The sequence below is a fragment of the Sminthopsis crassicaudata genome, chromosome 3 (assembly GCF_048593235.1).
Source record: "Sminthopsis crassicaudata isolate SCR6 chromosome 3, ASM4859323v1, whole genome shotgun sequence".
Classification (NCBI taxonomy): Eukaryota; Metazoa; Chordata; class Mammalia; order Dasyuromorphia; family Dasyuridae; genus Sminthopsis; species Sminthopsis crassicaudata.
The window spans coordinates 395,544,213-395,568,952 of record NC_133619.1 but is presented as its reverse complement, the minus strand read 5'-3'; the positions used below and the strand labels follow the sequence as shown (position 1 = coordinate 395,568,952).

General features: G+C 42.6%; 3 protein-coding genes across 6 annotated transcripts in view; all 3 read right to left on the bottom strand.

Moving 5' to 3' along the window:
- Positions 1–1,643: 1,643 nt before the first annotated feature.
- TMEM25 (transmembrane protein 25) lies at positions 1,644–5,774 on the bottom strand. 4 transcript variants are annotated; one of them, XM_074302276.1, is made up of 9 exons: positions 5,561–5,774; positions 5,103–5,200; positions 4,536–4,847; positions 3,835–4,125; positions 3,480–3,611; positions 3,075–3,105; positions 2,817–2,917; positions 2,413–2,499; positions 1,644–2,213 (listed from the first exon to the last, which is right to left on the bottom strand). In XM_074302276.1, exons 2-9 carry the CDS (start codon positions 5,170–5,172, stop codon positions 2,140–2,142), a joined length of 1,098 nt encoding a protein of 365 aa, XP_074158377.1. In that variant the 5' UTR covers positions 5,173–5,200; positions 5,561–5,774; the 3' UTR covers positions 1,644–2,139. The 4 variants fall into 4 exon arrangements, with proteins under 4 accessions (XP_074158377.1, XP_074158378.1, XP_074158376.1 ...); XM_074302277.1 differs by having other exon boundaries at positions 5,541–5,678; XM_074302275.1 differs by lacking the exon at positions 5,561–5,774 and having other exon boundaries at positions 5,103–5,406.
- Positions 5,775–8,228: 2,454 nt separating this feature from the next.
- TTC36 (tetratricopeptide repeat domain 36) lies at positions 8,229–17,760 on the bottom strand. The gene is made up of 3 exons (XM_074302267.1): positions 16,450–17,760; positions 14,468–14,656; positions 8,229–8,585 (listed from the first exon to the last, which is right to left on the bottom strand). The coding sequence occupies exons 1-3, from the start codon at positions 16,571–16,573 to the stop codon at positions 8,326–8,328; spliced, it is 573 nt and encodes a 190-aa protein (XP_074158368.1). The 5' UTR covers positions 16,574–17,760; the 3' UTR covers positions 8,229–8,325.
- A 332-nt stretch (positions 17,761–18,092) lies between these two features.
- Positions 18,093–24,740, bottom strand: part of KMT2A (lysine methyltransferase 2A) — an 88,770-nt gene continuing 82,122 nt past the window's right edge. The window contains exons 34-37 of the mRNA XM_074302187.1: positions 24,515–24,618; positions 23,901–23,984; positions 23,445–23,574; positions 18,093–22,943 (exon numbers count right to left, since the gene is read on the bottom strand). Of these exons, the coding sequence (XP_074158288.1) occupies positions 22,668–22,943; positions 23,445–23,574; positions 23,901–23,984; positions 24,515–24,618 (594 nt within the window). The 3' untranslated portion in view covers positions 18,093–22,667. The remainder of the gene's footprint in view (positions 22,944–23,444; positions 23,575–23,900; positions 23,985–24,514; positions 24,619–24,740) is intronic.

Below are 24,740 nucleotides of genomic sequence, written 5' to 3'. Positions count from 1 at the left end.
TCCCAAAGAAATACTAAAGAGCGGAAAGGGACCTGTATGTGCCAAAATGTTTGTGGCAGCTCTTTTTGTTGTAGCTAGAAACTGGAAGTTGAATGGATGTCCATCAGTTGGAGAATGGTTGGGTAAATTGTGGTATATGAAGGTTATGGAATATTATTGTTCTGTAAGAAATGACCAGCAGGAGGAATACAGAGAGGCTTGGAGAGACTTACATCAACTGTTGCTGAGTGAAATGAGCAGAACCAGAAGATCACTATACACTTCAACAACAATACTGTATGAGGATGTATTCTGATGGAAGTGGAAATCTTCAACATAAAGAAGATCCAACTCACTTCCAGTTGATCAATGATGGACAGAAATAACTACACCCAGAGAAGGAACACTGGGAAGTGAATGTAAATTGTTAGCACTACTGTCTATCTACCCAGGTTACTTATACCTTCGGAAGCTAATCATTAATGTACAATAAGAAAATGGTATTTACACACATATATTGTATCTAGGTTATATTGTAACACATGTAAAATGTATGGGATTGCCTGTCATCAAGGGGAGGGAGTAGAGGGAGGGAGGGGATAATTTGGAAAAATGAATAAAAAAAATAAAATAAAAAAAATAAAATAAAAGTATTCTTCAATTATCTTCATGTTGTATGAATTCTGTCTAGGAACTTGAGACATTTGGAGGCATTGCCCTAGGAGCAGACATCCAGGCATACCCTAATGCCCAAGAAGACACTAAACGGCAGTATAATTATCAGTGGTCTCTGCTCTGGATGAAAGAGAGTAGGTTTTGTCTTTGGCAAATTCCTATGTCTTCCATATCCTTGGTTGGGCTGAACATCATCAGAGCAGTCAGGGACAGCATAATGTCTACTAACCAACAGCCACCATTTAAAAAATTTATTATAAAATTTGCAGAAAATTGGGCAACCATTTGTTGGGTCTGTGATAGCAATGATTCCTTTCATGTATAGGTTGGACTTCAGCTGTTGAGGTATCTTAACAACTCTTAAATTCTAAGAAAATCTTTCATTATTTTTGTAGAATTTTGTAGAAGATTCCTGCATTCAACTCCTGAGTCAGACATCTCAACTATAATATTAGGTACTACCTGAGGGCAAAAACCACTTTGTAACCTCTGTGTCTATGGGGTCTCTCTGCCCCCTCCCCAGGCTACCAATGCACCCCCAAGAGCCCTGGGCATGCCATTAATGCTGCTGACTGTCTGACAGAATGATTTCTTTCAGCCATGGCCATCCCTTTTGGACAGAAATTCCTCTAGACAAAAATGGCAGCTGCATGGGCATTGCTGCCAAAAGAGGACTGCAGGAGGTGGGTGAGTAGAACAGAAGAATAAGAGGAGGCAGAATACAGTTTTGACTAGGAAACCCTAGGCCTATTGGACCTAGAGCACTCACAGTGAATTTTTAGGATGCTTCAAATGTGGGGGAAACATCAGAGACAAAGCAGAAGGCTTGTGGGCTCTTAGCTGTGCTCCTTCTCTGTGGGGAATTCTTAAAGTGCTGAAATAATTGCAATGACAGGTGCGTATCTGTGTGCCCCCGGAGGGCATTACTAGGTTTCCCTTCTTTTCTCCCTAACTTTTGCTGATGCCCCACACTGGGCTCTTCAAGGAGGTAAGGAAGGCCCGCTCTATCCAGGAGGAGTTGGAGGCTGGCGTGGAGGCCCTCAGACTCAGGTATAAGGTTGTGCTTGGCGCAATGTGCCAACCAGAAGGGGTGGTTGGAATTCTTCCTGGAAGAGCTGAGGCATGGAGAGTTAGGAGAGGAGTGGCGGGCACTGCTCTGGGCATGCAGCCTTCTCTCAATGGGTCAGCATGCTCCCTCATCCATTGTATAAAGTGCTAAGGAAAAGTATGATTTCAAGACGTCCTCTCTGGGCAAGCTCCTTAAGCACAGCTGCGTTCAGCTTGCATGATTACCCAAGCCTCAGGACCCACCTGAGTTAAAAGGAAATGACCAGTTCTCCCAGGCAGCCCGGGCCTAAGAGAGTCTGATCCTAGTTTGAAGTTAAACTCACACGGATAACAAAAATGCGCGCCCCAACCAGGAGGGGAAGGGGTTCAGGAGAGAAGCAAAGGGTGTCCGGAAGGACAAAGGGCCTTCCCTCTCGCTCACAACCAGATCTCATCACTGCTCATACTGGAGGCCCGATAGATGTAGCCCAGCATTGGAAGATGTACAAAACCTGTGGGGGAAAGGCATCCAGAGCTCGAGCTCCCAGCACTTTGGAGGAAAGGGAGTCAAAAGGCCACAGTTCTTTCCCCCAGAACCTCACTGCGTGAGAGTGCCCCGCCCCCTGGGGCTATAGAATCTATATAAATAGGGGAGACGAGGAAGTGGGAATCCTGTGGCCTGTGAGCACCTGTTTTCCCTGCTCTAGATACCTTGGCTGGTGAAAAGGATGCCGTTCTCAGGATCCAGGATGTCAGGCCTCCTGGTGTCCTGTGGTATCTGTCTGTCAGTGGCTTTGGCTGTTGGATGATAAAGATGGTGGTACCTGGTGCCCTTCAGGGTCAGAGTAGTCTCTTCTGGTGTCCAGTTCCCCTTTCCCTGGGGGGGTCTTAGGGGACTGCAAACTCAGGAGACAACCCAGGGGCCAAGGGCAGGGGGGAGGAGAGCCCTAGGTAGTGGGAGGGCCCTGGGAAGAGACCCTCCGGCCCATCTCTAGTCATCTCACAATGTTGTTCTTCCCTTTTAAACCCACTCTGGCTTTTCCGTGTTCCTCCTACAGTGACCCCCAGAAGTGAGCCCTTTGGCCCTGGCCCGACCCCAGGAGACCATACACCACCTCTGGGCTTTGGGGTGAGATCGTTGAGTTGCAGGTTGGAGGGCAGAGACATGTTTTCCCGGGGCAGTCGCACATTGTTGAGTTTCAGGTTGTTGGAGTCACTGCCAAGGAGGAAAACGCTGATATCGCTCTGCCCGCCCCCCCCCCCCCCCCCCCCCCCCCCCCCCCCGCTGGGAAATCTCCCCAACACCTGCGCTGTCTATCAGTCCTGCCCTTTGTCTGCCCACCCACCACAATGCCAGCTTGGGGGGGGGTTACCTGGAGAGGAGGGACGGTCTCCGAGAAGTGCCTGGGGAAAAAGAAGAGGGTGGGCCGGGTGACTCCATCCCATCCCAGGGGACTAAGAGACAGCCCAGCAGGGCTGGGGTGTGCATGTGCCTGTCTCTGATAAGAGAATTCACCACTCTTCACTCATGCTCCCATCTGAGCCAGATCCTCGGGCACCTGTGCCCCAGGCAAACCCTCTCCAGCTGTCCCAGCTCCTTCTGATCCACATTTGTTCGGTTCTGCCCCATGCCCACTATCTTTGATCTCTGGTCCCACCTGACAACCTTCTTATAGATTGCATCCTTATTTTTCCTCTCCTCTGTTTTTCTCACAAGTCTCCCTCCCCATGCCTGTTCTCCAGTGCACAGGCCTCCCCCCCACCATTTCTTTCCCTACCTGTAGTCTTTTTGTCCTTTCTGCAGACCAGACAGGCCACCAGGGTGCTGAAGCCCACTAGGGTGCCCAGAGCCAGGGCTCCCGCCACCACAAGGCCCAGCATCGGCACTTCCACCCGAGTGGCCAGGAGCCCTGTGAGGCACCCCTCGGTCAAGTCCGAGTAGCAAGTGTCCCTGCATCCCCTGACATGCAAGGAGAGAACCCCGGAGAACCCTGTGGGGGTGGGACAGGCCCCTCCACTAGGGGATCCTCTCACCGTTCCCACATGCTCCTAGGCCCACCTTTGGCACTGCCCACAGGTTTCCAGCATGCTCTGTCCCCGGCCGCCCCTCCCTCTGAGCTTTGCCCGACTCACCTGGGGCTGGGAGAGAAGAGCTCGTGAAGCCCAGCCCATTCGTGGCCACCACAGAGAGGTTTTGGGCCAGACTCTGGAGCTGGAGCTGCACTGTGTGGTTGGTGAGCCAGGGGTAGCTCTGAGCATCCAGAACCAGGAAGTCAGAAGTGTTGACAGTCACGGGTCCATCCCGGTCAATCCAGGTGACATTGGCAGGGGGGTTGGCGCGCACCAGGGCAAACAGCACAACCAAGAGCCCGGGGCCCTGGGCTTCCTGGTACTTGGCCCCAACCTGGGCAATCTCCGGTTTGACTGGGGCAAAGCAGAAGCCACCCCCTCCTCTCACTGGCCTTTCGTCACTCCCCCAAACCTCCCAAATAGACTTTTTGGGAAGGGGAGCCTCGGTGCTCGGGCACCCAATGCCTCTTCCCAGACATGGCTGGGATCTGGAGACCCAGGGGCCCTTCTCAGATAGAGAATGGGATGGGGCAAGATCTGGGAATGGGCATAAGAGCAGAGGAGAGGAACCAGGGCCCATGAGGGCCTTCTGAGGATGCTCTAGTAAAAGTAAGAGACAGGAAGGTAGGCTGCTCTGGTCTGTCCTCCCAGGCCTGACATCCCTCCAAGTGTGGGGGCAGCACGTGGACAGACCCGGGAGCCTGATGGTTAAGGGAGCACTGTGCAGACCCCCCCTCCACCCTTGGACCCCAGGGGACACTCACACTGCACATTAAGGATGACGGAGGCATTGGCCACCTTCCTCGTGTCTGGGTCCTGCAAGGAGCAGTTCAACTCATGTTGAGCCCTCTGCGCGATGATTGTAAAGGTGCTGGTGCTGCCTGCCAAGGCCTCCCCACCCACACTCAGCAGCCTCGAAGTGTTGGCTTCCTGCAGCTGTCCATCCAGGTACCAGGCCAGCCTCGGGGGGTCATGGCCCCCTTCCACCTGGCAGGTGAAGGCGTGCCGTTCATTCTCCCTCAGCGCCCGCTCCGCCCACGTCTGCCCGTCGATCTGAGGGGCCAGCTCCGCCTGGCCTGGAACAGAGCAGGAGGTCAGGATTGGGGCGCCTCGGGAGCCGGCATGGAGATAGCAGAGGGAGCGTGGGTGGGGATAAGTCATGTGAGGATGGAAACAGACCATGGGAAGGTATCCCAATGTCCAAGAAATGGAGATCTAGAAAGGGAGCGGCAGGGAGGCTCCGAGATTCTCCTCCCGGCTCAAGGGAGCTCCTCCAGAGGACCCAATGGGTGGTCACCAGCAGGGGTGGGAGGTAGCTAGGAGTGGGGTACCTGGGCTCATCAGGGCCTGGACTAGCAGCAACGTGGGAGGGAGCGCAGGGAGGATCCCGGAAAGCATCATGATCTGGCCGTGAGAACCCCTTTGGCTCCTAGGGCAGAGAGGAAGGGCCTGGGGGTGGAGGAAGGAAGAAAGGCGGGCACGTACCAGGGCCCCCTCCCACATACAAGTAGGACACCCATGCGTACGCAGACACTCAGAAATACACTCTGACAACTACATAGGCTTTTACAAAACAGACATGGAAATACACAACAGCTTCTGTGTGCACACAGCTTCACAGATATACACAGACACATGCACATATACACTGAAATGTGCATGTACAGAAACACTTATAAACTGCCAGGCAAAGTGTGACCCTGTCCCTGAAGGTCACCGCCCCTCCCTGGGACGGGTGTCCCCTCCCGCATCTCTCTTTCAGGCCATACCTTTTCTCTGCTCTCCCTACCTTTGGCTTCCTGCCTCCTCTCTACATGTTGGGGGCAAGAAGAGTAAGGTTTCAGCTCTGGGACTTGTTCCAAAGAGCAGGTAAGGAAGGCATCTGGAGCCAGATGTATAGGGCAGAGGGAAGCACCATGCCCAGGGGAAAGCCCCTCCCTGGGGCCTGGGCCACACTCACCCGGGATCCTCCCCGGTCAAGCTCTGCTCCAGGCTGCTCTCCAGGACTGGGGACAGCAACTACTCAGGTCTGATGAATACTGCAGTATGATGCAGGGGCTCGGAGCATGGGCAGACAGGGCCAATCAATGCTCGATCTGCCACTCTTCCCGGGGAAGTTTAAACCCCTTTGGACCCTTTCCTTCTGAGAACCTAGGGGGCGTTAGCTCCCCCCATGTCATCTCCAAAGCACCTTGGTGTAGGCACACATACACAGGACCCCTCTGGCTGCTCCACAATGAGCCTCATCAGTGTCCCAAACTGAAGGAATCCAAGAGTGCTAGCCTCTATGATCTTGCTCCCCCAGAAAGAATCAGTGTGGGTGATGGGGGGGGGTGCCACTGGAGCTGCGCTGGCCCCATTACCTTCTGTTCCATTATCAGTGGGCTGCAGGGAAAGCAGGAGCACCCATGGGCAAATACCATCTTTGCCACTGTGTGATTGGTTTGTCCCATAACTCTTTAAGTCTGGGTTTCCTCACTTTTGAAACTGATTTAGAGCTGAAAGGGACCTTACAAATCACCTACTGGAACTTCCCAATATTACAGATAAGAAAACCTGATATCATTAACATGGTAATGCCTTTCCTCAAAACCCCAAGAAATTGGGGCCAAAAGTGAAGTTGCCCAAGGTTACAAGGTGAACTTGTACTGCAATTTGAACCCAGATTTCCGGGCCCCAGATTCTCTTCGCTTTCCATTGGATCATACTGCCTTCATCCCCGCTGAACTGATTATTATTATTTTGTTTGTTTTTTATTATATATATATATTTATAATATTATCCCTTGTATTCATTTTTCCAAATTATCCCCCCCTCCCTCTACTTCCTTCCCCCCATGACAGGCAATCCCATACATTTTACATGTTACAATATAACCTAGATACAATATATGTGTGTAAATACCATTTTCTTGTTGCACATTAATTATTAGATTCCGAAGGTACATGTAACCTGGGCAGACAGACAGTAGTGCTAACAGTTTACATTCACTTCCCAGTGTTCCTTCTCTGGGTGTAGCTACCCCTGTCCATCATTGATCAACTGGAAGTGAGTTGGATCTTCTTTATGTTGAAGATTTCCACTTCCATCAGAATACATCCTCATACAGTATTGTTGTTGAAGTGTATAGTGATCTTCTGGTTCTGCTTATTTCACTCAGCATCAGTTGATGTAAGTCTCTCCAAGCCTCTCTGTATTCCTCATGCTGGTCATTTCTTACAGAGCAATAATATTCCATAACATTCATATACCATAATTTACCCAACCATTCTCCAACTGATGGGCATCCATTCATCTTCCAGTTTCTAGCTACAACAAAAAGAGCTGCCACAAAGATTTTGGCACATACTGGTCCCTTCTGCTCTTTAGTATTTCTTTGGGATATAAGCCCAGTAGTAGCACTGCTGGATCAAAGGGTATGCACAATTTGATAACTTTTTGGGCATAATTCCAGATTGCTCTCCAGAATGGCTGGATTCTTTCACAACTCCACCAACAATGTATCAGTGTCCCAGTTTTCCCACATCCCCTCCAACATTCATCATTATTTGTTCCTGTCATCTTAGCCAATCTGACAGGTATGTAGTGGTATCTCAGAGTTGTCTTAATTTGCATTTCTCTGATCAGTAGTGATTTGGAACACTCTTTCATATGAGTGGAAATAGTTTCAATTTCATCATCTGAGAATTGTCTGTCCATATCCTTTGACCATTTATCAATTGGAGAATGGTTTGGTTTCTTATAAATTAGGGTCAGTTCTCTATATATTTTGGAAACGAGACCTTTGTCAGAACCTTTACTTTTAAAAAATATTTCCCCAATTTGTTACTTCCCTTCTAATCTTGTTTGCATTAGTATTGTTTGTACAGAAACTTTTTAGTTTGATGTAATCAAAATCTTCTATTTTGTGATCAATAATGATCTCTAATTCTCCTCTGGTCATAAATTCCTTCCTCCTCCACAGGTCTGAGAGGTAGACTATTCTCTGTTCCTCTAATCTTTTTATTATCTCATTCTTTATGCCTAAATCATGGACCCATTTTGATCTTATCTTGGTATATCATCCCCGCTAAATTGAATAGAGATACTTGTGGTGTACTGGAAGGAGCTTGGGGATCCGGAGTTGGAGGTCAGAGGCTTTTTATTTCAGGTTCTATATTAGTCTACCATGCTTGATCTGTGGGCTTCAGGGAGACTAATTGGCCCCACAGGCTCCTTGTGGCTCTAAAAATTAGAGCCTATAGCTTTTTTATTTTTATTTTTTATAATAGCTTTTTTATTTTTCAAAATACATATAAAGATAGTTTTCGGCATTCACCCTTGCAAAACCCTGTGTTCCAAATTTTTCTTCCTCACTCACTCACTCTGCTAATCAGCAATATAGGTTACACATGTTAGAACCTATACTATTGGCCAGCTAAAGGGAATCATCTTAACCCAAGGAGGACTAGGAATCAGACTCAAACAAAGGTGGTTTTATTCGGTTAGTGGTCTCAAGATAAAGGCTGCCCCTTCCTGGGCTGCGGAGAAGCGCCCAGGTAGGAGGGCCTCTTCTCAGGGCTCACTGATGCCCTGCAACTGTTTCATCATGTCAGCCAACATCCGGTTACACAGGGCGGCGTAAGGGTTGAGCAGCACCAGCTGGCGTCGGGCAAAGGGGCTGCCCAGCTGAGCTGCTTTCTCAAAATCACTTCTGGCATCATCATCTCTGCCCTGCAGACGGGCCACGAGCCCCCGCTGGACATAGCTCTGGCACGCCACCTGTCCTCGGCCCCCACTCAGCAGGATGGCACAGTCCAGGTCCTCCAACGCACCTACCGGGGTTAGGGAGAAAGAAAAATTCACGGAGGCCTGAGAAAAAAGCCTCCCTGCAGCTCTCTGCCCTGGGCACAGGTAAGGAACGTCGAGCTTCCATCTTTCCTTGTGGAGTCCCTGTGCCCCCTGATGGTCACATTCAGAACTGTAGCTTCCTTCTCCTGCTCATTCTCCAACCTCCCAACCCCCAGAGTAGTGGATGCTTCAGAGAGATTTCTTGGTTAAATGTAGCTTAGACTAAGTAGTGGGCTATAGTGGAAACTTCCCCTCTGACACTTAGTGATGAGACAAGGCAGCTAGGGGGTACAGTGAATAGAGTGCCGCCCTGGAGTCAGGAAGGCCTGAGTTCAAATCTGACCTCAGACACTTATTGTGTGACCGGACATCAGCAGTGCTAAGAAAGGCAAGGACCACAACAGTGGTTTTCAGAGGCTTAGAGATGTTACAGTGGGCCTAAAATCCTAGAAGTATTAGTTGTTGGGAGGAAGTATTTCCTCTTTGATTGTGTTGTAGGAATCAGTGGAAAGTTGTTCATTTGGGGGAAATTTACATTTTTATTTATTTTGCTGTTCTTTTTGATTAAATGATTTTTACCTTGGATGATAGTTTGATCCAGGAAAAGTGAAACATTAGGTAGAGAGGCTCATGAAAAGAACCCGGATGCAGCTTAGAGGAACGTAGTCCATGTTCACATTATTCTTTTGGTTAACGCTGAATCACTTCATAGCATACATTCTCAAGCATTGCTATAGGTTAGAGAGTAGCTTTCTAAGGTCATATGGTTCATAAACTGCCCCCATTCTGACTCCTGTACCAGTGTGCTTTCACTTAGCATTATCAGTTGTTATATTAATTAGTCAGCCAGACTAAATTAGTTTTTGTAAGGACGTACAATACATAGGCCTTAATTCCAATGCCTTCTCTTCTAATTCTAAATTCTTATTTCTCTATTTATCCAATCTATAGCTTGCAATTGTGTATTTTGCTTGCATATTGTTTCCTCCATTAGACTGTCAACTTCTTTTGCCTCTATATTAACATAGTAGTTGACACACAGAAGACACTTAATAAATGTTGATTAATTAGTGATCAGGGAGGGACATTTAAGTTCAAAAGGTTACAAATATAGTGAATGAAATTATAGGAAATTAGTACCCCTTCCAGAGTTATGGCAGAGTTGATTTGTTCTTCGTTTCAGAAGAAGGGCTAGCTAGAATAAACACATTGATAAGAGATGATCAGGAATGGCTGGAATTTCCCCAAAATAACAGGCTAACTAGGGCACATATTAATCAGGATAGCAAGGTCCCAGGAAAGAAATTCCAGATGATGAGAAAATGTCCAAGGAATAGAAAATATAACAATAGCTAACATTTATATGGTATCTATTATATAACTGCTAGATACTGTGCTAAGTGCTTTACAAATATTTTTATCTTCAATTTTATTATTTATAATATTACCTCAATATTATCTTATTTTTAAAACAACCCTAAGAGGTAGATGCTATTATTTTCTACATTTTACAGATGAGGAAACTGAGGCAAAAAGGGTTAGATGAGTTGCCAAAAGTCACAGTCAGTAAATGTCCAAGACCTGGATTTGAACTCAGGTCTTCCCAATTCAAGCCCCAGAGCTTTGTATCACGTAACTGCCCTAATAAGAGCAATATGAAGAAATCTATCTAATCAATGACCAATTATAGAGTGACGGGAAAGGGAAAAAATGAGAATAGTCAAATAGCCCTGCTCCACTTTCCCACCCCATTAACTGCTACAATGAATAGGAATCGTTCATTTTCATCGTCACTTTTGGTTCCATCATAGCAGATATTCATAAAACTCAATTTGTTTGGCTATTTGCCAATCATTTGCCTGATTCTTTGTTTTTAACTTTTAGTAATTAGAAAATGATGTGAAAGTGTTTATACATATACATTTTTTTTCTTACTGCCAATAATCCTTTTGGGAATTAAATGATATTAGTGGGACAATGGATATTAAGTTTTCTATAATTTGATTTGCATAAACCCAAATTATTTTCAAAGAAATTGGATCATTTTCAATGCTAGTACACTAGCATTCTTGTTTTCCTGTATCTTCACCATCATCCTTTACCACCTATGACATTTTGAGAAATGTGAAGATATACTTCATAGTTGTTTTAATTTTCATTTCTCTATTTAGTAGCCATCCATAAAGGCTAATTATGGTTAATGAGCAAAATGAAATATTTATTTCAAGTGTTTCAAATACTTATTTGCCTTTATCTGGATTGTTAATTCTTAGTCCTTTTCATCAAATAAAATAAATACAGCTAGAATAAGAAACAACAATATCAATCTTTGCATGAAATGTTTCCTATTTAAAAGTTTGACATCTAAAATCTGCCATTTCCCACAGATAAATGGTCAAAAGAATTAATTAATTCCCAAAAGGATTATTGGCAGTAAGAAAAACAAAGGACTATGTCTATTGTAAGCAGATCTAAAATATCTAAAATAAATCATGGCTATTAAAGAAGGGGTGAATATAGCTTCCTTAGGAGCTCAAAATATATTCTTACAGTTTCTGTTCCATGTGGAACAATCCCAGACTTCTTCATTGATCACTATGTAGCAGGCATAACAAACAAGAGCAGGATATTAGAATCCCTGACCATGCATGGCTGCTGTGAAAAAGCTTCAACAGGAGAATAGAAGGCAGCACTGGTAGGACAAAACCTTGAAAATGGTTCTCAGAATGATCAGTAACATGGGTGCCATCTGAGAGGCTAGAGTTTGGACACTTCTTGATCCTAAAGAATAAAAAGATTAACTGAGAAAAAATTTTTAGTTATTATGTCTGGAGTATTTTTATTATATGAGTAGAAGATAAAGTATGGACCTATATGTATTATTTACTTCTGTGAGAACTGTATGTATTATTAACCTCTATATCTCCAGGACATTACAAAAATGATTTATGGAGTCATGTATCAAATGAAGATAAGCAAAACAAGGTGTAGGTCAAAGATTCTGTCTTAAAAGAAGTGGGAAATTTTAGAAAGTACATAAGAAGTAAGTGAAGGAAAACACAAACCTAACAATCATAACTTTAAATGTGAATGGATTAAATAACTATTTAACTATTTAAAATTTATTTAACCATAACTATTTAAAAGTTATTTTAACCATTTGTAGTAGAAAAATAAAATTTGATGTGAAATATATATATACACATATATATGTATATATATTGCCCATACCATAAAGCAGTTGTATGGAAAGTTTGAGTTAGTCCATCAAAAGACTGATATAGTTATAGATACACAGATAGAAATAATATAGAAATTTATCTGGTTCTAGATACATGTTGTGCATATGCTCCAGATGGACAACGATTTTGGTCCAGAATTGAACAGAAGGAAGAAATTGGGTCCAGTCTCATTTGAAAAGTATATGAGTCCTTACTACATAAATAATTTGATTAAAAATGTACATTAGCAAAGCCAAGATGGCAACCATACAAAATGGGAAACTATATAAAAATTCTAAATGGATCTAGAAGATATTCCAGACCAAATCCTGATGGGAAAATCCAAAAAAGTCACCCTGAGTCAGTTGTCTAGTGCAGGTCAGAATAGAAAGCCAGACTGATAGCTCTTAAAAAATGGGGCACATGGTCAGGCCAGGCACTAGGAACATTCCAGCACCCAGGAAGAGACTATGAACAAGAACAAAAAGAGATCCCAGACCCATATTGAGACACCACAATAGAAACAGGAGTCAACTGGCAGCTTTGTCATCCACTGTCCAGTTCTAGGTCATAGGGCCAGATGGATCAAGGAGACTGCAAGCCAAGGGAAGTAGACTAAGAAAGAATGAAGTTCAGAAGCCAATAAGCAGTAGTGTGGCTCAGACTTCAAGTTCAGAGGAGGATCTCTGCTGTGGCTTTTAGCTCAGTCTACAGAGGAATGACAGGTGCAGAGATCCCAGATCAAAGAGGAGCCTGCAGTTCTGTCACTCTGAACTAACTGAGCTTCCCAGCTAGCTCACAGGGCAGAGTCCAGCAGCAGTCTCCTGTTGTTCAGACCAAGCCCAGGTCAGGGACTCAGAGAACCCAGAGAGGCCATCAGTCAACAGACTTTGCCCTGGATCAGATCACTTTGGGAACACTGAAAGCTTGAAGATCCCCAGCTGGAACACAACACTTCATACCCCAGGAAAGCAGCAATGGAATTAGCAGAGACCTTCCCTTCAGAAGTATGGCAGAGCCTATTCATCACATCCAGTCTGAGGTCAGGAAGTAGAATGGAAGCCTGGGGAAACTAAAAAAGAACTCTGCCATAAGAGAATGACTTCAAACCATTTACAAACAAAGCCTTAAAAAAAAAACACACTTGGGTACAAACCCAACCAGAATTCCCAGAAGAGATGAAGGAAGAAGCCCTGAAAAACAGGTGAAGGAGGAAAAAAAATTAAGCATCACTGTACTAGCAGAATACCATGGTGGAAAAAAAAATTTTAAGAAATCTTAAAACCATCCAGATCTTTTAGAATCAGAGGGTAAAGTAAAAACAATAAAATCTACCAGTCATCTCCTGAAATAAAACCCCAAATTAAAATCACCAGGAAATTATAGCCCAAATCCAGAACTTTCAGAATAAAGAAAAAATACTTTGCAAGCCACTAGAAAGAAAGAATTCAACTGTAAAGGAGCCATTATAAAGGAATAAAAATCTTGGAATATGATATTCTAGGAGGCAAAATTTATGGGTTTATAAAAGAATACTTTACCCAGCCTCAGATTCTTCTTGGCTATGTGACTGGGCACGTCACCTAACTTTTTTCATCCTCAGTTTCTAAATGTATAAAAAGGGGATAAAAAAGTATCTACAGGGCACTTAAGGGTTTCTCTTTTTATCCCTACCTCTTAATATTTTTTTGGTGCTTAAAGAAGAACAAGTAAGGTCTTCCAAAGCAAAGTACAGGGGTCCCACTTTTTTGATTCTAAGAATGGTTTTGAAAAACCACAAAGTGCATTTAATAATGATACCAAATTGTATACTGCCACAAAAATCCACCTTTTAAACAATTCTACACTGAATCATCATGACCATCATGATTTCTTATTAGAATACAGTTCTAGATATGGACAAGTAACAACTTATTGCTCTCTTTTACAATAAGTGCCTAAATAGATGCTATCCTTTAGAGATGGATAGCTTCCCAGGTCTAGGAATTAGCGTAGGTCAGGAAGGAGTAATGTGGAAGCAAATATTTGTGTTCTGCAATCTTCTAGGCAGAGTGATTCTTGCTGAGGGGGTGATGAGGTAAAGACTTAAATGTAACGAGACTTGTGACACAGGCAAATGGATGAAAAATACTTAGCCCTAAGCCAATTTTCCATATCCAAGAAGAAGAGGCATGACTGGAAATGGACTTAGTTGAAAGATACTGTCCTGAGTCATGCTACAGGCCCAAAGTCAGGGATGTGATTATCAAAGAATTTGACTAAACAGCTGAAAACAAAATATTGTTATGAAAATGTCAGAAGTTGAAATTCACTCCTGGCTCATCTTATTTTAAGTTTTGAACAAGATTCTCATGTAAAGCATAACAAAGTAATTGCTACTAACCAATGCTTACCAATAGATGGCTTGGAAAATCATTGTGATTTTGGAAACTTATGTTAAGAGAAAATTCTATATGAGATATAGACATGTGTGAAGTTTGAGACTTTTAAGCAAAGCATTTGACAAATAGTGCTATGATAACAGAAATTGCTTGGTTGGATCAACTCAAGGGATGCTCAATGCCTATCCTTATTAAATATTCTCAGGGAGGGTTGTCTGGTGGTTAGCATCCTTATCTTACCTTGCTCTCCCAAGGTCTACTTACCTGCCACATCTCCCTGGAGTCTGCGGGCCTGGGCTCGATTGTTATAGGCTGAGGCCCTGCCAGGCAGCAAGTTGATGGCCTGACTGAACCTCTCAAGAGCTGTGCTTAGGTTCCCAGCTTCAGCCGCTGTCATCCCCTGTAACTCCAGGTTCTTAGTCTGTTCCAGCAGGTCCCCAGGGAAGGTGTCATCTGTAGTCATTTTATATGACCCAGGAAGTAGGGAAGAATAGGGAGAAGAGGAAAGGGAATCAGTCTTGGGCTTTAGGAGATTATGACTCTGCAGGGACTTAAGCTATGTCATTGGAAGTATCTGCTTGACTGAGTGCTTTGACTGAAGTAGTAGAGAGGAATCAATTTACTGGGATTTATCAATGGATACTAGTAAATAGAGCAAGAAGTGTCTTTAAAGATCATCCAATATAACCTCATTTTATAGATAAGAAATTTGAGACAGAGAGGAGTAAGGTGACTGATCTAACATCACCTAGGTAGCAAGTAGCATTAACTGGGGATTTTAATCCAGATGTTTTACTCTAAACTCAGTGCCATTTCACACTAAATTGCCTCTCCTGGATAATTTTAGATTAGGGTACATGTGGAGGCCTTCTTGGAGACAAGAGTGTATGTGTGTGCATCTATAGATAACAAAGGAATCTCAAAGTAAATACTCTTGATCTGGCATTTAAGGTGTTCCATGCTCTAACTGGTAATTTCCCAGCCTCATTTCTCATCTCTTCTACATGAAACCACTGTTCTAGCTGAACTTACTCATGAATCCAAAAACATACTATTTTCATTTCTGCCTCCATGTTTTTACCTAAGTTACAACCCTGCTTGAAATGCTATCACCTAGTATCCCTCCCAATTATTGACATCTTGACCAACCTTCAAAACCTAGCTCAAAACCCCCACTTATATGAAGCCTTTCCATTCCTCCAAGATGGCTGAAATCCTAAAGTACTTACTGTACACCCATTATAAAGAGGTGAAAGTGTCCAGGTTATAAATTAGAGGGCAGGAGCTGGGTTCCATGTTTCTGTATTTTCTGTACTCAGCACAGTCCTTTGCATATAGCCATTTATTGACAAAAGGAGCAGACTCATTGAAGTCTTTGGAGATGGAAGGATCCAGCCTCCACTATTTAACCTAGTATAGTTTATATCAGTTCTGCAGGACTTTCTTTTTTAACTTTCATCAGCAGAGTAAGGGTAAACCCAGAAGGCACGAGATTCACCTCATTCTCCATCTCTCCTTTCAAACAAGGCATCCATTGCAAATGGTCTTTGGTGCTCCATAGAATTTGTCTGGCTCAGACTTTCTCTGACTATAAGACAGAGAATCTTATCACTGATGACTGATGAAGTAGTATACTCTAATAGGGAAGAATTGGTTTAGTAATTCTAGATACCCAGAAGGTTTCTCTTCCACCTCCACCTCACACAGGCCTCCACTTTTACCAACATTCTTTATTTACTATGCTCAACTCCAAAGTATACTTTCCACTATGACAATTACTGGCAAGGATGTGGAATTTGGGTGCCCTTTATGCATTAAAATTTGACCAGGTGGTTTACTAAAGTAAGAGAGGAAGGTTTCACATATGTGGCAATAATTCCAAAGTTAGATTCCAACGCTAGGTAGCAGGGGCACTGTACCAAATCACACAGGCAGCAGGCTCTGAGCAATTTGACATAGCCTCCACCTGGTTTTTAAGGGATTTTAGACCAAGTCCTTATATTACCAATATACTTTCTCCAAAAAAAAGGTGAAGGGCATATATAGTGAGGGGTGGTCAAGCTCTCTGCAAATAGGGAAATTTCTGTTCTAACTCCCAAATTTCTAGTTCAATAGAAATTTTGTTGTAGAGATCACAGGTCTCAATATAGGAATGGGACTATATCAATTTAGTCCAATTTTAGAATTAAGGAAACAGGTTCAGAGATGAAGTGAAGGCCTAAGGTTATACAGGAAATAACTCTTACCTTCATCTTCCACCAGATTTTTCTCTACTTGATCTTCTCCAAGTTCCAACCCAGGCACATCCCCAAATGGGGTGTCTGGGCTGAAAATGGCCCTCAATACTGCTTGATCATTAGGAGTTCCCATGGTACCTAGAGCTCAGCCCAAGGCAGTGACCCGAAGATAAGAGTAGTGAGGGGAGGAAACTGGGAGGAACTAAACTGCCAATCACTAGAAGGTAAACAGGAAGCTCACAGAAAACAATTATTCCTCCTCCTCTACCACCCCAGCCTAGGTTGCAATGTGATCTACTGTGGAGTTAATGAATGACTGGCAAAATGTTTTCATATATTTATTAACTGCTTCCCTGCAGGAGAGTAACAGGGCTTAAAGACATCAAAATTAAGGCCTAAAATAGGTTGCATGACATTGAAACTGATTTCCAGATTTTATTTGGAGAGTTCAGTTCAGTTGATATATGATCCTTTGGCATTAAATGAGATCACAGGTATAAGGTTAGAAAAAATTAGAGAAGTAATTAATCTAATTATTTTACATATGAGGAAATTGAAGCACAAAGTGATCAAATGACTTGCTCAAGTTAATACAGCTAGTAAATAATTGAGATAGGATTTGAACCTTGATTCCAAGTCTAGCTTCACATGCATTGTGCCACATTGCCTTTCATTCCATCTGAATAGGTTTTTGCCATTTGTGAGAAATACCAGTGTTGTTTCTTCATGATTTTCCCTCCATTGTATTTAGGGATAAATCAACGAACAATTCTATATATTTAATTTAGCAACTCTAATGCAATTACAATAACCATGAAGTATAGCTGCGCTTAAGAGTATAAATTCATCTGATAGATCATAAGCTCCTTTTAGGAAAGTGACTATCTTAGCCAATGCTACTTTTTTCGGTACTTTACACTGTGCTCTGCAAAGCAGCAGTTTAACCAATATTTGCTGTATTAAATAGTAGGGCAAAAGAGGGAGAATAAGCAGACTGAAAAGAAAACACTACATTGCTCTTCTCCAACTCATAGTTCTACAACTCCTCTATAAAATGGATCTAGGATGGAAGAGTCTGCAGAGGTTTTCTTTTTAAGATGAGGATAGTGAAGCCCGAAGAAAAGGTTGCCCAAAGTCACATTAAGGAAGAACTTAGGGACAGAGAGGTCCTCTCCCTTGCATCACACTTGGATAGAAACGGGGAATATCTTTTAGTGATTTCCATTTCTAAAAAAGGGAAAATGACACTGTGGTCTGAAGTTTCCTTACCAAATCCCCCAAACGATCCCTCTGCCGAAAGGAAATAAAATTCCACTGTCTGCAGCAATAAACTTGACATGTTTATTAATTAAACTATCACTTAAATAAAAAAAAGTGCATAGAAAATAAACATGTTTAAAAACTCCTTTTTTTTTTTTTACAACTATGTACACTTTTTACTTTTACATTCAGTCTTTCGTAGAGAGCTTTCAGCATTATTATTTTTTTTTTTAAACTATTAAAGTATTTTCCTTCATCCCTGTCACAGGGAGTTAACACTGATGGACTTTAGACACATTCCTTTTTTTTTTTTTTCTTCCCCCCCCCCTAAACCAGAAGCTTGGAAGAACACAAGGAAAAAATAAAAACAAAAAGATCTGTTATACATGATAAAGTTAAGAAATGTCTTATTTCTGGAACAGAATTTTGTTATCTGTTCAGTTTTTGAAACAATTATTTAACTACCTGTATTTACTAAAGAGACTGTTGAAAGTTCAATAAAAGAAACACCACAAGTATATTTTCTTGGTTGATAGACAAAACTAGAGTACCTCAGAACAAGATACCAGAAAAGCACAGAACACAATTTTTCCCCCCTAAATGCAGGTGGTAATCCCAACATTCATAACCAAAAATAGAGAAACAAGAAGTACAGGTACTGACTGGTAACATTCATGGGCAGAAAAATCCTCAGCAGAGAAGCTCCAGGTGACATGATTTGTGCAATTCTTTCCAACCCCTGGTGTGGGCTGGCTGATGCATCCCTATTAAACAATACTTTTGCAGTTTGGTTGGTTGGTTGTTTTCTTTCTTTCCTTTGGGAACCTAGAGTAACACCAGACTGACATTTTCCTGCCTCTGCTAGCAATTGCAACACAATCCTTATCTATAGTGTTAAGAGAATTAAAAGCCATGGACTGATACTGAACTAGGCTTTGTTACATGGTGCATTACTATATTAGTTCCTATATATATCATATTTATATTTATTTGAAAATTCAAAAAAAAAAACTTGCAAGTTTTCAGAGTGTGTGAAACCAGTTAAGTAGTCTGGACTTGACTGGCATTCATGATTCGGCACAAAACCATCTGCTCAATAACCTTGTATTGCTTTGAAATGAAGGAAATGAAACAAAGTTTACACTCAGCCCTTTACAATGACCCGCTTTTCCTTTGAGAAAAAAAAATTGTTACAAACATCCCCTTCCCTCCCCCCTCCCCCAAATAAATTCAACAAACATCCAACAAGGTTTTGACCTTTAGTATTTTCAGATATTTGTGATTGAACATAAGTCCTTTAAAAAGATACATTCATTTTTAAGATTTTTTTTTTCAATCAAGGGAGCTGCATGGTGTTTACTGAATTGGCCAGGATAGGACAGAAGTAAGCAAGGTGGTGTACTGAATCCTGCAAATGTCAATGAATCTGGATGAAAAATTAATAGTAGCTGCCAAGGCTTCTCTCCTCCAACCTTGTAATAGTCTGAAAACAGAAGGAGCTATGCTGGAAATTGTGGTGGTGGACGGTTATGGAGGAGAGGCAAAGGGACCAAGAAGACCTGGCCAAAACGTCAGTGCCATGCAGCCTCTCTTGATACTGGAATCGTTTTCACTGGCTGGGATGGCCACCAGTTAATGCAGCCACAACAGGTTTTAGCAGCAAAGCTATTTGAGTGAACTGGCTCTCTCATGGAGAACTAACCAGAGACACAATTACTACTCCTCAGGGGCTTGGGAATTTCTGAAGGAAGCTTTTTGAAAGATTCTTAGGAATGACCCAATGCTGTTTGCTCAGACTGAATATCTGTGCTAAAATCCTCTGGATACTTTTCAAGATGAACTCAGAGGTATTGTTTTACTTCTTTACCCCCTTCTTTTCCAACTCCTGTCAATGACCCTTTTCTCATTCCCAAGCTGCTGAATTTTGGCAATGAGCTCAAGAATGAGCTGTAGTCACTCACAGAAGTGCTTTTTTAGCTTTTGGATTAGTAGGGTGGGATTAGGATGTAAGTTTCTTCCTAATACCCAGGGCACGGTGGGAAAGGAATGAGAAGGAAGTCTCTCACAGTATAGCACTGCCTAATAGGGCAGCAACTAGGTCTATTCAGCTGAGTTCTCCCCATCCCTGACTGGCCTTTGGGGTCTTCTGAAGAGTGAATTCCTGACCCATCAGTGCATCAATCATTTCAGTAATAAATGCAGCCTAAGGTTTTTTTTGTTTTGTTTTGAAATAAGAAAAAAAAAAATAAGATTTACAAAAAAACCTCATACAGTGCAATAAGAAAGAAAATGAGATACTAGTGGAACATCTTGAGTCACTGTATCTTGTCATGGACTGAAGAAAGAGGGAAGGTGAAATCTGGGTGGATTTTCTTCTCAGCCCACTGCTAACCCCTCTCCATGCTGACAAGGTAGCCTTTGCCATTCTGTCCACGGTGCTGGCGAGAGTGGTGGTGTTTCTGCAGAGCCACCAGACAAAGTTCTTAAGGTCACAGGAGATAAGGGAGCCCAGGTTGGAGGGTACAGATCGAACCATTGGTCCTGGGGCAGAGTACACTGAGCTGAGTGATATTGCTTTGTTAAGTTTTCCACAGGAGGGCTTCTTGTGGCCAGGAAGGATGACCCACCAAGAGCCGTTATTGATCTCCTGCCGGACTGAACTGCTTTGAAGCCCAGTAACCAAGACAGAGAGAAAATCTGTTTCTCCGTTAATGATCTGACTGTGCTTTAGTTCCATTGGGCCACCCTGGAAAGTGTCTAGGGGGTCAGTAAGATTGTTTTGTTGTTGTAGATATGAGGATTTGGTGGGAAAATTGAAGCAGAGATAAATGGAGGCTACAAATGAGGCAGATGGAGATGGAAAAATGTTAAATTGCCTGCCATCTAAGCTCATATTTTCTTACTCTGAAGTAGAAGAAACTAGGGGAGTAGTACAAAAATCTGCCTCTTCCCACTGCCCTTGGGCTGGAACCAGAGAAAAAGAGATGCATTTTTGGGAAGTGGATGAAAGAAGAATTGTACCAACATAGTAATGAAGCCTGCTGGGAGCTTTGTAGAGGAAGGAGAGAAGGGAGAAGCCCAATGTATTTAGGTGATCACCTTCCTTCTCTATAATCTAGGAGCAACCCAGGAAACAGTTACCTAAGTCAACAAGGCATGAACAAGCTTACACGTTAAACAACAACAACAAAAAAAAAGTTATACCTTCTAAGGGTAGGGACTGGGGGAAAATGGACAGGAAAAAAAAAAAATCAGACTTTGCGTGTACAGCTGAATTATTTTCTCTAACTTCATCCTATGAAAATAAAAAATTATTAAAAACAGATCTTCTTTTAAATTAGGATAATACCACGGTTTAAAAAATAGCCTCGTCATAAGTGCTTCTCCCTATGAAGTGCTTCTCATAGAAAAATATACAAAAAATATTTACATTTATAAAACCTTAAATATTAAACTGTAAACAGAACAGAGTAAAATCCAATGACTTAATTTAACAGATTCAGGACATCGTCTTGGGGAAGGGAAAGGGAGGGAAGGAGGAAAGGAAAGAAGGAGAAAAAGTTAGTCTGATGCTGCTTTGACCATGTCCTACAGGAGGAACCTTGGCAGTAGTGTCATTTTCATCTGCTCTGATGATAGATAGATTTTGCACAGATGGTAAGGCTCCCTCAATGCATGGCAACATATTCCCTCAGGGTCTTGCAACTTTAGTGTTCTGCTGTTAGCTTTCAATGGATATTGACCACTTAGGAATTTGGCCTTCCTATGTCTTAGCAAAAAATAAATCAAAGTAACTGTATCCTAGCAATGGGGGCATTGGAGGAAGAGGATGTCATCAACTTGGATATGAAATTTTTAGTGAGCTGCATGATTCAAATCCTATTTCAATATTTTTCCTTCCAAAAAAAAAAAAACAAAAACAAAAACAAAAACCATGCTACATTTTTCTTTTCTTTCCTTCCTTCCTTCTTTCTTTAAATTTCCACTGGAGCTTGGGCTGGTGAAGATTCCTTCCACAATTCTCTCTTTTTAGTGGCTCATGTCCATATCCTCCCTGGAGTGCTTACTGGCTCAAAGGATTTTTTGTAGACACAAGTTGTGCCCAGTGGGGTGTGTCCTTGAACAGGGAGCCAACTTCACTCACCACCCAGAAAGAAGAATGGAAAAGTGGTGGGATGAAAGCCAAGAGAAAAGGAAGAAAAGTGGAATGAAGAGAAGGAATGGAGGGGGAAGGAAACTGCTCCTACTGTCAAGAAAAGAAACTGAGATAAGGCTTATGGGGGTAACACTCCCACTACAAAGCCTATAAGCAGGCTCAAGTGTTTGGTAATTCATTGGCACAACCCCAAAACAGCCCTTTTGGTCAACAAAGGCGCAAGGACTCCTGCCTCCTGACCAGAAATGAATTCTTAGGTGGGAGGGCACTAAGGAAAAACCATTAAACATTTCTTTCAATAAAGAGATGGATGTAGGCTGGCCAGCCAACTCTGAGGTGCCTGACCTATTCTATACTGTTCTTTTGACCCTGCTTGGCCACTCTGGCCACCTCATTAACAGTGCTTAGGAAATGGGCCAAGCAGAGGCTGGCAGCAAGATACCAACTTCCCTTAGGGAGATGCTCAGGAAAATCCCCTGTTCTCCTGATACAACCCTTTATAGGCTCTCTCCAGGCAAATCTGTTAGGGGTCCTTTTCCCCTCCTCATATTGGTGTGCGAATTCCAGAGGCGCCAGGAAGAAAGTCCATCACTGATCTTCTCTTCGTGACCTCACCTTTCACCAGGATTATGATCACACTTCATGATATGAAGATGGGACACAAGGGAAGGGAGCTCTGCCATAATGGAGGTCCCTCAATTGAGCCCACTTAATCCTGAAACCCTCAGCTGCTGGAAAAAGCTTTCTGCGTTGCTTTGGATGGTCCCAGGTCTTGTAACTCCCCCAAAGAAGAACGGGAAACAGAACAATTTTAGTTTAAGAACTTTCGGCATTTCTTAGCGCCACAATTGCAGGGCAGCTTATTGCTGGCATCCTCAATGGGGAACTTATAGTCATAAGTGAGTTCCTCTCCACGGTAGATCTTACGCATTGCAAAGATGACAATGTGTTTCTGCCCATCGATGTTGATGACCCGAGAATAACAGTTGGGCTCGCATGAATGGTTGATAAATCGTGCAGCATTCCCATGCATGGTGGCGTCCACTACCTCCGAGTCATCAATGCGGAACATGTAGCAGCCAATGCCCTGCGTGTCCAGGAGAGGGAGACACAGAAGAAAGTGTTGGCTGCCAGCCAAGGGTAGGACTCTGAACCTCCCCTCTTTCTATATCACACATGGCCTCAGTTAAGCAAAGCTGATGAAACCTGAATGCTCATCAAACCCCCTGGTATCCTGGTGAGCATGCTTCAAGAGATTTCCTCTAAGTTTCACTGGATTTAAGTATCCAAATTGAAAAACATAATTGTGTGCCCTTGGTTAACATCTCTAAGTTTTCTACTGGGGAAGCCCCTCTTGACTTCAATTTTTGGGACACTATCTTTTTACAGATCCCCTTAATCTCAACTTCTAATTCTGAGGATTTCCAATTTAGGCTGGTGCTAGTGGCCAATGCCAAAATGTAGTTAACAGTAATCATTTTGAAACAACATCTAGGACACCTCCTTTTACTTTATGTAACTTCACACCCATCCTTTCTCTGCCTACAACAGCTGAAATGAGCAGGGACAGTGACAGAGTCTCTCTTACCTTGCTCTCATAATACTTTTCTCGCTTGTCAGTCTGTATGGAACGGATGACGTTGCCTGCATATTCGATCACCATCTCACCTGCGTCGATGTTTCTCTTACAGAATAGACCCCGACCGTGGATGGGAGACCTAGATCACAGACAAAAAAAGTCTCTTTAGACGATACTGCATTAGTTGAAATTTGTCATTATGTCCACAACAATCTGCTGATCTTTCTCCCCTGAAGGAAGCAGAATTCAGATCTATATGTCCCACAGAAGTTGTTTTCTGTTCTTGATGAATGAATATGATGTGAAATGGAAGTCTGAACAGTTAGCCAGTAAATTCATAATGTATATTCTTTAGTGAGCTACCAAAAAATAGCTGTAATTTTGTAACCAATGCTACCTATAATAGGAGTCTATTCTATTTCTTCCACTCTGATTTTAGAAAAGCTTTCATGGGTTCAGCCATACCTGTAGACCCCAACTGCTTCCTTCGAAGTCTTCTTTAAGTGCCGGAAACGCATAGGCATGGGCAAATCCATGCTAGTCGCCCTTCTGAAAGACAGCAGGACATACTTTTAACCATACTTCTTCATGGAAGGGACTACTCTGGTAAAGTCTTGGACTAAGGCTCCTAGAAGACAGAGATAATCACTATGTGGTTCTCTTTGCACAGGAGCATGTGCAATCAAATACATAAATACATAAATGCTTTTGATGATGACAATGAAGGTGGTGATAGTGACTACGCAGGGGGTTTGGAATAATCAAACAAATTAATATCTTCACAGTAAAGTATATCTGCACAAGAGGATACACAACCAATAATCAAACAAAAAACCATCAATTTAAAGCCAGGCAAATTTCAGATCCAGTTCTCACAAAGTCTTATTTTCTCCTTATTAGACACTATTATCACCCATTCATATCTCAGTCACTTTCTCTCTTTTTGTAACAATTCCGATTGAAACAGGTTATGGATTTTCTTCTATTGTTATAATTGAGACAATTTTAGCATTTTTCTCTCTTCCTACTTTCTCCCTTTGTCTTAACTTTTTCAATTAGTTGTCTACTTAATTGCTTACCTAGCTGATTTCAGCTGTACTTCTTCTTCTTCCTCATCATTGGGATTATATTCAGGAGGCTGTCGATGTTTAGAAGCCAGGAAGTTAAACATGTCAAATGCTGACTTCCTGGAAAGATCAAAGAATATTTAAAGAACATGACTAAGATTTAAGAAAGCTAGAAATGAGATAGTGATACCCCAAAAAAATCCCAAGAAAAAGATGTCATTGGTGGCATTTATTTACA